The 14273-nt window shown below is 43.8% G+C and overlaps 1 protein-coding gene across 1 annotated transcript; it reads right to left on the bottom strand.

Annotated features, from left to right (window-relative positions):
* Window positions 1-1489: 1489 nt before the first annotated feature.
* Window positions 1490-12207, bottom strand: CEBPG (CCAAT enhancer binding protein gamma). Its single transcript, XM_049863726.1, has 2 exons — window positions 12051-12207; window positions 1490-5641 (listed from the first exon to the last, which is right to left on the bottom strand). The coding sequence occupies exon 2, from the start codon at window positions 5549-5551 to the stop codon at window positions 5102-5104; it is 450 nt and encodes a 149-aa protein (XP_049719683.1). The 5' UTR covers window positions 5552-5641; window positions 12051-12207; the 3' UTR covers window positions 1490-5101.
* Between the last annotated feature and the right edge of the window lie 2066 nt (window positions 12208-14273).

Raw genomic sequence — 14273 nt, 5'->3', positions numbered from 1 at the left:
GCCATCGAGTCGATTCTGACTCATAGAGACCCTACAGGACAGAGTAGAACTGCCCCATACAGTTTCCAAGGAGCGCCTGGTGGACTTGAACTGCCAACCTTTTGGTTAGCAACCGTAGCTCTTAACCACTATGCCAGCAGGGTTTCCATGTATGTATATATATAATCACAGTATTAAAAAAAAAAAAAAAAAGGACTGAAAGATAAAAACAAAAAAAAACATGATCCCTGCCCTTGCAAACTGCCATGAAAGAAAATAATTTGACTGTGTCTGGAAAACCAGGGTACCGAGACAGGAAGGGTTGTGAGTGAGGAGACAGACATTTCAGACAAAAGGAGCAGTCCCAAGAAGGCCTTGGAGTAAAAAAGGAACTGCTCCATAGGGTTCTCTTAGCCGTAATCTTTAGAAAAGTAGATCACCAGGCCTTCTGGCTGCAGCGCCACTGGGTGAGTTCAAACCACCAGCCTTTACCAGTGGAGCACAAACCATTTGCACCACCCTGGGACCTTAGGGTGGGGCCAGGGGAGTTGTAAAAGGCTCAAGAAATACATTTTGGAGGTAGAACTGAAAAGTGGTGATGTGGAAAAGTGTCTGGCTAAAATAGCTGCCTTGAAGGTGGTGGCAAGACTTGGGTGTTGGGGTTTGAAAAAAGGGTACCGTTTGGCTGCCTCATTGACAGCTCCATTCCTTTACAAGCCCAATCCTACAACCCCAATTCTCTACACACCTCTGTGTAGCTTTCAGGCCCAGGGCTCTGTGAGTTGGGATGTTGTAGTAAAAGAACATCTAGGAGTTAGTGTTTGTCATGAACTGTGTCCTCCAAAAATATCTGTCAACTCGGCTAGGCTAAGATTCCCAGTACTGTGTGACTGTCCACCATTTTGTCCTCTGATGTGATTTTCCTGTGTGTTGTAAATCCTACCTCTAAGATGTTAATGAAGCAGGATTACAGGCAGTTATGCTAATGAGGCAGGACTCAATCTACAAGATTAGGTTGTGTCTTAAATCAGTATCATTTGAAATATAAAAGAGACAGGGGACCTCATACCACCAAGAAAACAAGGCTGTGGCAGAGCACATCCTTTGGACCTGGGGGAAGACTGATGACAGGAACCCTCCCCCAGAACCAACAGAGAATGAAAGCCTTTCCCTGGAGCTGGTGCCCTGAATTTGGACTCCTGCCTCCCAGACTGAGAGAGAATAAATTTCTGTTTTTAAGGCCATCCACTTGTGGTGTTTCTATTATAGCAGCCCTAGATGACTCCAGGAGTGTTCTCTGAGTGCATGAAAAGTACATACGAACTGTTCAGATACACACAGGCAGCAAAATAGCAACAGGTCTACAAGTGTTCTTATTAAAAAAGAGCTGGCACCTTCACAAAGAAAGAAACCCTGGAGAAAATTCCCAGACAAGTTACTGGATTTTAAATCTGAGCTAATTTATAAAAATGGGACATACTACCCATAATAATTGTACTACAATTTTCATTAAGATGCAACAAGTAGAAATTTATTTCCCAAGGCATGAAAATAACTGAAGCATCATAGAAAAGTATCTCAATGGCATCTTCTCTTGAAACGCTCCAAACAGGCTGCCTGGACTTTTAACAGTTAGGAATTCAGCAAATTCGTCTCTACAGATCCTCTACGGCATCGCATTAATGAAGATGTTATACACATTATAAAACTGTACTATGGGGGAAAGGGGGAAAGGCCTTACTTTATATTCTTAACTGTCTACCTCAAAACATAAGAATTAGTGACTTATCACTCTGAAAATGGAAATTATATACTGAGAGACAGGGTGTCTAAGCGGAAACACCATTTATTGCTTTCTCTATCCTTTTTTTTTTTTTTTTTTCTATCCTAGTATACATGTTTAGATCAGACCAAGTGACTGAAATGCCATGTTCAGGGAACATTTTCCTGTCCGCTAAGGGAAATCCAGACTTGGACAGAAGCACCTCTGCCTGTTCCCCCACCCTGGGCTGGGAACGCCAAAGACAGCAGGTATCTGGCTGCTCCTCAGAGCTGGTTGACATTTAGACTGCTTTCTTGGTATCTAATATAAAGAAACCCACAATAAAATACAGTTATGATTACCAAAGTTTTTTTTTTCTTTTTATTTCAAATTCACTGAAAAATAAAATTATATTTTAAAAAATAGAGTCATGTCACAAACTGAGGAAAGTCAGGAACAAAAGGAACAAGTCAGTGCTTTTTCCTGAGACACATCTAACAGCTAAAGAAGGGACTTTCTCCTTCCTAGCTTTTGTCACACAGAAAAACCATTTCCCCCATTCCCAAGGCATCGAAAGCAGTGAGTGCTCAGTGGGCTGTTAAGGTACGAGGTTCCAGGCTCTCTAATGGGGGTTAAGAAACATCAAAAGCCGCTACAGTCTCCTTTAACAGCAAATATTAAATTGCACATACTTCTACTTTTTATGTAAATTTTAGACTTTCATACTCATGACCTGAATTTCAAAAATCTGGTCATATTTCATTAAAATCTCACCAATTCTTAGCAAGAATGTCAAAGTATCTCAGCTCACGTCTCAAAAAAACGAAAGAAGAGCCGCCCTGATCTCACCATCTGCAGCCCAACCCAGTCAAACAGCACTGACCCCAGGAGACGCAGATGCGGCTAGAAATCTGCTCCAAGGCCTGATGCCTAAACCACTGAGCCTGCCGGCAGGGGCAGACCAAATCCTAACAGCTGAAAGGTAAAGCACAGAAGAAGAGTTACAAAAGTGATCTCACAATTCTCAAAGCTCCAAACTCACTCATTCCCCATTCCGGGTTCCCCCCAATTTTATACTGATTAATCTACCGAACTAAAAACTTTCCCCCTCAACCAGTTCAGTAAGATAGTCAAGACAATGGTTAACATTTTAGATCTATGCATAACTGATTCACTGTGCTAAAGTTCGTATTTGCATAGGTAATAGGAAAGCTTGCATCAATTTTTCCAACAAGTTCCAATCTTATATTCTGATTTAAAATATTGAGAACACACCTCTGACAATTTCCTTAAAACTTCTTTTTCAAGATAGTTAAGTGAGTTCATATAACTGGTAACCATCAATTCCACAGGGACATCAATTTCTGAAAGATTTTTTTTTTTTTGTAAATAAAACATGAAAATGTAACACCTACTATTGGTGTCTAAAGAGCCAAGTGAACTAACTGCATCTCCAATCAGGCTAATTAGATAAGATCAATGAGCTATTACAGATTCTGTGGGGTGTCCTAGTTATTCAAAATGCCTATCAATCTTTACAGGTGGATCAATACTCCAACCAAAGTACACTGGTATTGGGCCCTAAGGAAACCTCCATCCTGTTTCCTGGCTCGGTGTCTCACATGCGACAACACCAGGCTTCTGTCTCTTACATTCACAAGGGGCCCGTGGCTTTAACAGTGGCTCTGCTGAGTTACAAGGCACTGTGATGTCTTCGGGATGGGAGAACAGCACATCAGCCCTCTTCCACAAACCCAAGGGTGCCACCTCGGTTATACTGAGTTACGTAACGGCTGCCTCCTTGTATGAACAGTAATGTGGCCAAAAATGGTCATATTCAAATGAGATACCTGGTAACACAAACTTTTTAATCAGATGTGATTCAGTCTCTCATCACCAACCCAGGCATAAAAAAAATACAAAAAAAGCCAACAAATCTGAGCTAGAATTGTGCTGGAAAAAAAAAAAAAAAAAACAGTTAACAAGGACAATCAAAATTACCAACATGGTTATAAGCCAGACTCTAGAGAATCCTTACTTTAGTGATTGGCCATTTTTTAGTCTCCACACAAATGTCAATATCCTGAGTTTTATCTATTTTCAATCTAAAATAATTTATGGAACATAAAAGCATGCAAATGAATAAACAGAAGCAGCGGTACAAAAAGTCTGGAGGAGCAGCCACCAACTAGAAAAAGAAATGTCACAAAAATAACAAAAAGATGTATTTAAGTGAAATAAATTAAAAGTTCACACCTTACACTTTCAAGTTTTTTTTGGACTAGTATTTTTGGGAGATGGCATGGAGTTGGGGATACATTTGTCTAATAATCAGCTACTGAAGATCAAATACTAAAATGGTCCTTCACGAGAAATTCTTGCCTTTAAAAATCATCGCCCCACAGCAGGTCTTTCGAACACAGCAGAAACTACCTGCTGAGTTAATATTCCACGTCCTGATCGGTAGCCTGTGTGATCAAACTGTTAAGACACTATGTTTACTAACTTGGCCGCCAAAATGTTACCCCAAAAATGCCTACTTCACTAGCATCTGCAGAAACTAAAATTGTGGTATGCAAGTTTCTCTAAACCACTGCGATTTTTTTCAGGCAACAAAATAATGTGAATCCAATATCCCAAAGGTATCCCAAAAGCGTAATTCTAATATGCTTTACTTGTATTTAAGAAAAAAGAAAATCTATTTACTTCCTAAATGTTAATTATATTTTTAAGTCAATCGGCTGCAAACTGCCTTCAAAATGCAGTGACGTTTCTTTACTCAACCTGGTATCGCTGTTAAAAAACAACTTGTACTTGCTGGAAAAAAAAAGTACTAATTACGTTAAAATGGGATTTATGCTATACATAAAATCACTCCAAATTACAAAGTGATTAGTTTCTATAGCTCTAAGGATTTTTAATACATAGTTTAGGAAAAAAACACAAATATATTAACACAGATGGCATTCAACCTTTCTAAGGAACCATACTCACTAAAACAAGGAAACTGCTGCCTGATCTGCCAGGCCCCCATTCCTTCTGTCCACCTGAAAAAGCAGTATCGCTTGGGGTCTCAAGATTTACCAAGACCATCAAGGTCCAAGATTTTTTTTTTTTTTACCACATACCTTAAAAAATTTTTTTTGTTCCCCACAAAAATCCGTATCATTTAAAACCAAATATTCAAATTACATGGCTAACATGTTTAGCTAATCAACTCTTCAGTGCTAATCCTAGAACACAAACTTCAACGGATCTTTGAATAATGGAACGAGACAACATTTAGCCATTGATATGAGTGGTGTAAGTCACACCTTTAACGTTCAAGCCACGAGCTGTGACGTTTGGAAAAGGGGAGGTCTACTGTCCTGCACTGTTGGAATTTGCTGTATTTTCAGTGCTAATGGGTTGCACGTTGTCTGCAAGGTTGTGTGCGTGCTCAAGAAACAAATCTTTAAGTACACTTAATTCCTTAGTCAGCAGTTTAATTTTTGCTTCCAACCGTTCATTCTCTTCTTTGAGTTGATTCACTCTCTGCAGTGTATCCTGTGCTTTCTGCTTGCTTTTCAACCGGCTCTTTTTCACAGCCATGTTGTTCCTCTCTCTGCGCTGACGATACTCATCACTGTTGCGATCCATAGGTGAACTCTTTTTGCTTTGTTTGCTTGGAGGCACAGCTTTGCCTCCTCCTCCAGGGCCAGCCGGCACCAGCTGAGGAACCTGCTGTAAGCCACTGGCATGTGCCTGGGTATGAATAACACTTATTCCATTCACTCCTGGAGTACTGTTTTGCTGCAGTATCTTGCTCATTTGGGCACTCTCCCTTGTCAACGCAGGCAGAAATCACGGCAGGTGATCAATGGTTTCCACACTAAACTGCCAAGAAATCTTCACATGCACCTAGTGAAAACCAAATTGCATTAAAATATTTGAAATGACAGGATCAGATGAGATTACACTTGCATGTACCTAACAGCAGGCCAACACTAACCGATTATGCTGAGAAAAGTCTAGAGCAACTGCCGACTGCTCTGGTTTCAGAAACCCAAATCATTTCATTTAGAAGGTGAATTAGGACAGAAGCACCATAAGGCCAAGTTCAGCCCACCTGAATCCCCGAGGGTACTGCCCATCTGTGATGTTATCAAGAAGGGGAGAAAAAAACAAAAGAATATCACTAATTAGGTAGCACATATGAGCTAACAGGATGTGACAATCTGCCAGGGAGAAATTTGAGATGTTTGGGTTAAACATGGAAAAACTGAGTTCAATATAGAAGAGACACTTGCAACGAAAGGGGGAAAAGTTCCAATTGCTTGTTCACGTCAAAACAGAATGCTGGAGTGCCCAGTGTCCAACATTCACCAGGAAGGCCAGGCTGTGCTATCTGCACGTCCCTCACTCCAATTCACAGGGAGTGGGTCAGGAAGGGCTTGACTTTTCTCCCAAAACATACCCTTAACAGATATTTTGAAAAAGTGAGTTTTTTTTTTTTTTTTGCTTATGTTCTTTAATGACTTTAGATGATAGCAATTCACAAAGATTTACTGAGTTACCTTCCTGGATCACAGATTTAGGAGCTCTGAAACACCCGTTTGCTCCGCCGCTCTACCACCATTCTAACAGTTCTTTCTTCTTGATATAATTAATAAATTAATAAAACACCAACATGAAACCACAAGGAAAGAACCGAAAGCTCTAATGGTGTATCTCAGGAAGTGCACGCACTGGGACCTTGGCTGGACAAAGGGACTGAAGAGACACAGGGGCTCTACCCATTTCACATGCTCAGTAAGCTCCCAGGAAATGCCAATTCGGAGCATTACTACAGTGCTGTCTGCAGAAACAAAGTCATGTTTCAGAAATTAGTTATATTTGGGTTACTATGAATCCAACTAAGAGTCAAAAGCAAATCCATCCTATTATCATGAGGCCATTTCAAGACAAACTGACTCAGCTGAGTGAACCATGTTCACCACCAAGTCATAGCACTCCTGGAAATTTACAAAACAGTATTAAAGAACTGTAAAACTAGCCCGTCCTCTTCTCACAAAACTGTGGCCACCCCTTAGCTAGTGGGTCATCTGTTCTCGTTCCAGTACTAAGACAGAAAGCTTCTTTCCAAACCACCATGGATATCTAGTCCAAGTCTATCTTCAGTAATGGACTTCTCACAATTTCCCTTGATAATTTATCATGTTGCCTAATTTCTCTTGCAGTTAAAAAAAATGGCTGGCGAGTGTTAAGCCACCCTCAGTGCCATCTAGCACTATGGTTTATCTATCTGGTATACAGTGAATCTAAGTGTTTCATTCAGTGTTTAAAAATTTGTTTAACACCTCTCCTGGAATCATCTTAACCATGATCGTGTTCATCTTCTGTATTTTTCTTACCACTTATAACCTCAGTCCTTAAAGCTAATCTCTAAAGTCAACCTGGCAAAGCTCAGAGATAGCAATGATCTAGAGAAGGTCAGATTAGGAACTAGGTCGTTCTTATCTTGGCTCCGGGTTTGCTTCACTCTGGCCATACCCCTTCCCTTCTGTGGGCCTCGGTTTCCCCACCTACGAATGAGGGGATATGGAGTAGATAGGATGCCTTCCAGCTTTGACAACATACCATGAACTCAGTCACTAAAAACTCTTATTCATTACAGGCTCCAAATTCAGCGATGATCATGCCTGTTTCTGTACCCAAAGCTACAGGGACAGAGAAGGGCTGGCTCTGTTAGGTCAACCTGACTTATTTTGCCAAGGCACTAGACAGAACATAGCAGGCAAGGTTTTGAAAGTGTGCGCTTTGGCTTAGAAGAATATTCGTTGAATTTACAAACTGGTGTAAGTGTAAAAAATACGAACTTGGAAATAATAAAGATTACACCAAGAAGGTTAAAAAAAAAAGTTCTTCATTCATAGACAGGCCAAGAAAATAGCTCGCAAAGCCATTAAGGAAAATGAACCAAGTAAAGGGGGTCAAAAAGCTAAGTGCTCTAAAAGACTTAACTCTAAACATTATCGATTTTCTTTTTACACTGAGCACAGTAGCTGCCTCTAAGGTGCACACTTTACAGTTTATAGTTCATGCATGCTTTTGCTCCTTCCACAGACATTTATTGAGCACCTACAATGGGTTAAAAATAATAAGTTTATTTCATATCTGAATAAATCAAACCAAACAAAACTGGTTGCCATCGAGTGTATTTCAACTCATAGTGACCCTGTGGGACACAACAGAACTGCCTCCACAGGATTTCCAAGGCTGTAATCTTTACAGAAGCAGACTGCCACGTCTTTCTCCCAAAGAGAACAGCCAACCTTTCGGTTGGCAGCTGAGTACTTAACCACTGCGCCACCAGGGCTCCTTTCACATCTGGATGCTCAACCTTAAATGGAAGTCTGGCTCCTATGTGACAAATGCTATTTCAAATTCAGTCTACAGGAAGCAGGGCAGTGCCCTGTTTCCTAGCATCTGAATCAGTCAAGTAGGCAGCAGTAGGAAAGCTGAAGGCAGTGGTCCTCAAAGTGTGGTCCCTGGGAACTTGTTACAAACCTGAATTCTCAGGCTGACCCAGAGCCAGGAATCAGGAACTCTAGGGGTGGGGCCCAGCGATCTCACTGTAACAGGACCTCCAAGTGATTCTGATGACGCTAAAGTCTGAGAGTCACTGCTGTAGATTAACAACAACAGTCCAGAATGCTGGACTAAGTGGGTAAGTTTTTTTAATTCAAATTTCATAAACTCAACTAATGTTCATTCAAATCAGAATGTTGGAATGAATAAAACAAAATAAAAAAATTCCCAATTTTCATTCAGGAAAATAAGCCAGTCAAAAATTCTCTCAGTGAGGGATGCTGATGAGGAGTGAGCTATTTGCACCAGGTGGACACTTGAGACTATGTTGGCATCTCCTGTTTGGAGGGGAGATGGGAGGGTAGTGGGGATTAGAAACTGGCAAAATGGTCACGAAGGGAGAGGCTGGAAGGAGGGAGTGGACTGACTCATTAGGGGGAGAGTAAATGGGAGTATGGAGTAAGGTGTATATAAGTTTATATGTGAGAGACTGACTTGATTTGTAAACTTTCACTTAAAGCACAATAAAAATTATTTAAAAAAGAAATTGAGCCCTTTAAGTCCCTTTTTTTTAAGTACCTAGAAGAACCAGACACCCCTCCTCCCTCCCCCCAAATAAAACAGTCACTCGATTTCCTCAGGGAAGGTCTACCTCTCCCCCAAAATAAATGTTCCCACTCAATTTCCTTAGGAAAGTTTAAAAATATTCATAAATATTTCTCCTTTGCCCCACCCAAGTCATTGGGCTCTAAGATTCTACCTTAAAAAAAAAAATCTCACATCCACCATTCCTCTCCAGTCCTAACACCACAGAAATTACCTCAGGCTGACATCATCTCTCAGGGGCACTACAGTCTTCTCAGGTTTAGCTGTGTTCCCTCCAACCACTGTCACCAGAGCTATCCAACACTCAAACCTGAGCATGCCACATCTTCCTGCTGAAAACTCTCCTGTGGCTCCTACCTATATGATCGAGTCCAAGGCCCTCACCTAACTCTTCAGCCCCTGCTCCTTCACACTTCACAACTCAACTATCCGTGCTTTCTTTTCATGTGGTTTCCCCCAGTTTCCTGGTCAACGCCGGTTCTATTACCCATCTCCCTGTAGACTAAGCTCGCGGCAGGATTGTCTTTTCATCTTCACATGCTCAGCAACTAAATCAAACCAGCTGCCATTGATCAATTCTGACTCAAGGCAACCCTGTGTCAGAATAGAGCTGCGCTCCACAGAGTTTTCAAGGGTGTGACCTTTCAGAAGCAGATGTCAGGCCTTTCTTCCAAGGTGCCACCAGATGGGTTCACTAACCTTTCAATCAGTGGTCAAGCGCTTGACCCTTTGCACACCCAAGGACTGCATCTAGTGCAGGGCTTGACATACAGTGGTGCTCGATATTTGCTGAATTCTGACAAAAAAGGCTAAGAGAGCACATTTATTCTTCTAAATATCTTACATAAAAATGAGACTCTCTTGCATCAAAATCTCTTAAACCACAATTAAATCGATAGTGTTACTAAGATATAATCTTACTACCTAAACTTCTTGATCTTTCTTAGAGACACACAGGAAAAATAAAAACACAGTTCCGTTTGCTACTTCTAGTCACCAGCCTATACACTGAACACCATTCTTGTCTAGCCTTCGCTTCATTTCATTTGAGGACCTCTATATTTTTTTTTTTTATTATTTAGCCCCAGTTATGTTTTCAAATTAACAAGCTCAAGTCCTTAGGCAAGCATTGCCAGAGCGCAACAACTCTGTACTAGACATGGCAAAGTCTAGGTGAGCAAGTAAAGTCTGCAGACGCCCAAATGAGAAGGATTTCTATTTTGTTGCCCCTGCTTGCTTCGTGATCCAAAGCAGCGGGCCATAGAGGAGGGGACACCCCTTCGGGGGGGGACGTAAGTGATCCCCTGGGCTATGAAAAAAGATTTATGTTCTTTTTTTAAAAAAAATAGTACACACACATTGCTTGTAAATACACATCTACTTGGAGCCCATGCTCAATTTTTTTTTACTGATGGGGTAGGAAGCCAGAAAGATAGGAGCCCAATGTACCTATCAGTACAAGAACCCAGGGATGCACCCCTCCCAATACCCAATAAATCAGACTTAGAACTGTGGCTACCTGCATTTACCATTCCTATGGAAACCCTGGTGGCGTAGGGGTTAAGTGCTACGCCTGCTAACCACAAGGTCGGCAGGTGGAATCCACCAGGCGCTCCTTGGAAACTCTATGGGGGCAGTTCTACTCTGTCCTATAGGGTTGCTATGAGTCGGAATCAACTCGAAGGCAATGGGTTTGGTTTGGCAATGGGTATGACCAAGTGAGGCAATCTCAGGCCACACGACCAAATTCAACCCCCTGAGGTCCTATTTGTCTTTACTGGGGACTTGTGATGTGCTATTTAATTCCCCAAGGCTGAAACCACCTCTCCATCATCAGAGAGCCTTGCTGACAGTTAGATGTGCTCCTAAGAATTTAAAGGCTCTTCTGAAAAATAAAGTTTTGCTTCTACCTATTTTTTCTTAGGTGGGAAGCAAAACAAAAATCATTGAGCCAGTCAAACGTGCCCACCATAAGCAGGAATCAAGAAACTGGAAAATTCTTCAGCTCACATAGCATCTCCTAACTTAGTCTGGCTTACAGTAAAATTTTCCAGAAACAGAGAGCCACCTTTAAAAGCTGCTTACCCCAAGTATGACTCAAATGGTAAAAGCTGATCGGATCTTAACTTTCAAATGTCAACAACTTTCAGATACAGACCTTCTTAGTAAGGCAAGTCCATGATTAATAATATTTTATTTCAAAATGTATGTGACCTTGGGAGGCATCCATACTTCCTGAATTAAAGAACAAACAATCTACTCAAATAAGGAGTGAAGCCAGCGTATGCTGGGAGACATAACTACCAAGTTTTCGTGTAACCCAGGAAAGGTAAAACCTTTCGAAAACTGACTCACTATAGTATAAACCTCAAACAAGAGTAGAAACATAAAGGTTACTCGGAAGACAGACTACCCTGCTCTTAAACACGGACGTCCCCCCTCTCCACGCCCCTAGCTATTTTCCTAATTTGTCTTCCTCCCACCAGACCACTGAAGGGCTTCATTTCCTGGCCCGTCTCTTTTCCATTCAACTCGTGGTTGTTACGTGTTCATCTAACCTTTGTTAGACAGCGAGCTGCAGACTATTCAAACGAGAGCTCCGTAAAGAAGCAAACAGGCCTCCTCTGAAGTTCGGTGTTTAAAGGTCCGCTGGTTGCCCTGACTATCACCGCAGGAACTTCCGAGCGGACTTCTCAGCCGCCCGGGACGCGCAGTCCCAGGCGCAGGAAGCAGCCTGTGTGGCACTGGAAGGAGGCTGCGTCCACCTTTGGCTATTCTGGCAACGGCCGAGGTCCCCAGGGGCCCGTACGCGCCCGGGTTGTCAGAGCCGTGCGTTCCCCCAGCAAACAGGGCCGGGCCTTGGAGGGGTGCACCGCGGCCGGCAGCGAGGGGCGCCCGGGGACGCGGCGGGCGGCGCGGCGGCGCTGGGCGGCGGCCAGCGATGAGCTCAGCGCCCCCGCCGGGTGTTGCCGGCAGGTTGCATCAGACGCCGCGCGGGGCCGCCGCCTGCACTGCGGGCCGCGCCGGGCCTTCCCGGCGAGCCTACCCCTTCGGGCCGGCCCGCGCCCACGCGAGCAGCCGGCTCCGCCGCGGCCTCCCCGTCCTCGCTCAGTCCGCCCACCGGCCTCCTTACCTGCGCCTCCAGCCTACCCGCCCGTAGGCGGCCTCCACTCCGAGCGGCCCCGCGCGGCCCTTCCCGACCCAGGCCTCGCAGCCCGCGAGTCAGCGAGGAGGAGCGACGGTTACGAAACCGGCAGCCTCCGCCCGTTCCGCCGCCGCGGCCACCGGCTGCCCCTCCCCTCCGGGACCGCGTGTGCTGCCTCCACCGCCTCAACCAATGGGAACGCCGGCCTGCTGGGGACTCGCCCTCCTCCGGAGACGGGCAGCGCCTTCAGCCAATCGCCGACGGCCTGGCTGCGGGAGGCGGGCACGTGGTGGAGGCGTTGGTCTCCGAGCGACCCGCAGGCTGGCGGGGCTGGCGGTGGTGGAGGGCGCAGACCTCGCGGTTCCTGGCAGCTCTCGTGGGTGGGCGACTGGCGACGGCTGCCTCGAGCTGTGGGGGAAAAAGGGTCTGTTTGAGGTGGAGGCGCTGAGAACCGTCACCTTGTGAGGACAACACCCTTCTTGAAGTTGCTTTCACAGTTTTCTGAGGGGATTTTTTGAAGTCACTGATTTCTGTTTTGGTTTCCACCCGCCCCCGGGAGCCCCTAGGCGTCCCTCACGGAGGCGGACTCGCCTCCCGGGACGTGGGGCGCCCGACGCCCCATCACCGACGGGGACTTCACGGTAATGAAGGCCATTGCAAACTCTTTTTAATAAAATGAATGAAGCAAAAAATTCCCAACATAGGATTATTATAGATGTCACGTTCGTGAAAACTGCAGTCCGTGGCTCGTTTTTACAGCGAAATCAATTTCCAAAATCGATTGCCTTGCGGTGTCTTCTAGATGAACAGATTGAGATACGTGATTTCTTAAAAACGAATAGCAATCCAGTTCCCAGGAAAGCTTTTTTACAACCAGGAAGCAGCCCGCTGGCTGGCGGACAGAGTCCACCTGATTGGTCTGATCGCTTCCTCTTTAGCAATTCTTATCGTTCAAAAAATAGAGTCTTTGAAAGAGGAAACGTTTCTTCATCCCTCAGGCCATGGGACCAGTTCTCCAGCGTGAAGACTGTTTCGAGGAATCACTAACGAGATATAAAAACATTTGCAAAAAAAGCGAACAAAAATAAACATACATAGTATCGTCAGAACCAGTATGTTGCTTTCACGTTGCCCTTCAGTGCTCTGAATTGAAAATTGGATTATATTCTGTTGCTCATAAATTATAATCTTATCCTTAACAATTATCCTCTGATTTGCTAACCACGCTGCTAAGCTGCTCCAGCTTCTTTGGGTCTGTGTCTGGGCAGGCCTTCTCCCACGCCCAGCAGACCTAGCCAGTGCTACAGAGACTAGGGTGTTGATGTCCTCCCAGCAGATCTAGCCAATGCTACAGAGACTAGGGTGTTGATGTCCTCCCAGCAGATCTAGCCAATGCTACAGAGACTAGGGTGTTGATGTCCTCTTCAGCTGGTAACTAGTCGTCCTCCTTCCCACCACTTAATTTACAAATATTTATTTAGTGACAACTATGTGCTAAGCTGTGGGGCTGAGTGCCGGTGATTCAGCAACACACAAGACAAACACTGTCCCTCAACAGTCCCTGCCCACTTCTAACCTGGGAGACAGACTTTCAGTAATTACACAATTTTTTAATTATCGTTTTCATGCGTACTGTTAAGAAAGAAGCACAAGATGCAAGCAGAGATTATAAGAAGTGAACCAGATCTGGTCTGATAGGTCAGGGAAGATCTGAATGGTGAGTAGGATTTGGCTAGACAGGTAGATGAAGTAGACCTTCTGGTCAGAGGGAATGACTTGTTCAAAGGTCCTGCCATAGCAGAAGTTGTTTTTGTGTGTATGTGGTTATGTTAATTCCTTTCATTTTGTCCTTTCTTGTGTGTGGTGAATATATATATATATATAACAAAACATGTGCCATCTCAACAATTTCTACATGTATAATTCAGTGACATTGATTACATTCAAGTTGTGAAACCATTCTCACCATCCCTTTCCAGATCATTCACTGCTATTGACATAAACTCAATGCCCCATAGGCAAACTCACCCCTTCTTCCCCTCCTTCCCACCCCTGGTTCTATATATTTGCTTATTTCATATACGTGAGATCATACTATATTTGTCCTTTTGCACCTGACTTATTCCCTCAACATGATGTTTCCAAGGTTCATCCCTGTTGTGGCATGCATCAGGACTTCATTTCTCTTTATGACTGAGTAATATTAAATTG

The sequence above is a fragment of the Elephas maximus genome, chromosome 21, assembly GCF_024166365.1.
Source record: "Elephas maximus indicus isolate mEleMax1 chromosome 21, mEleMax1 primary haplotype, whole genome shotgun sequence".
NCBI lineage: Eukaryota > Metazoa > Chordata > Mammalia > Proboscidea > Elephantidae > Elephas > Elephas maximus.
Note: the sequence above shows the minus strand (reverse complement) of the source record. Positions and strands in the feature narration are given on the sequence as shown.

Bases quoted from the DNA above. Each gene is read 5' to 3' on its own strand.
- CEBPG (XM_049863726.1), bottom strand. From the start codon at position 5,551: ATGAGCAAGATACTGCAGCAAAACAGTACTCCAGGAGTGAATGGAATA.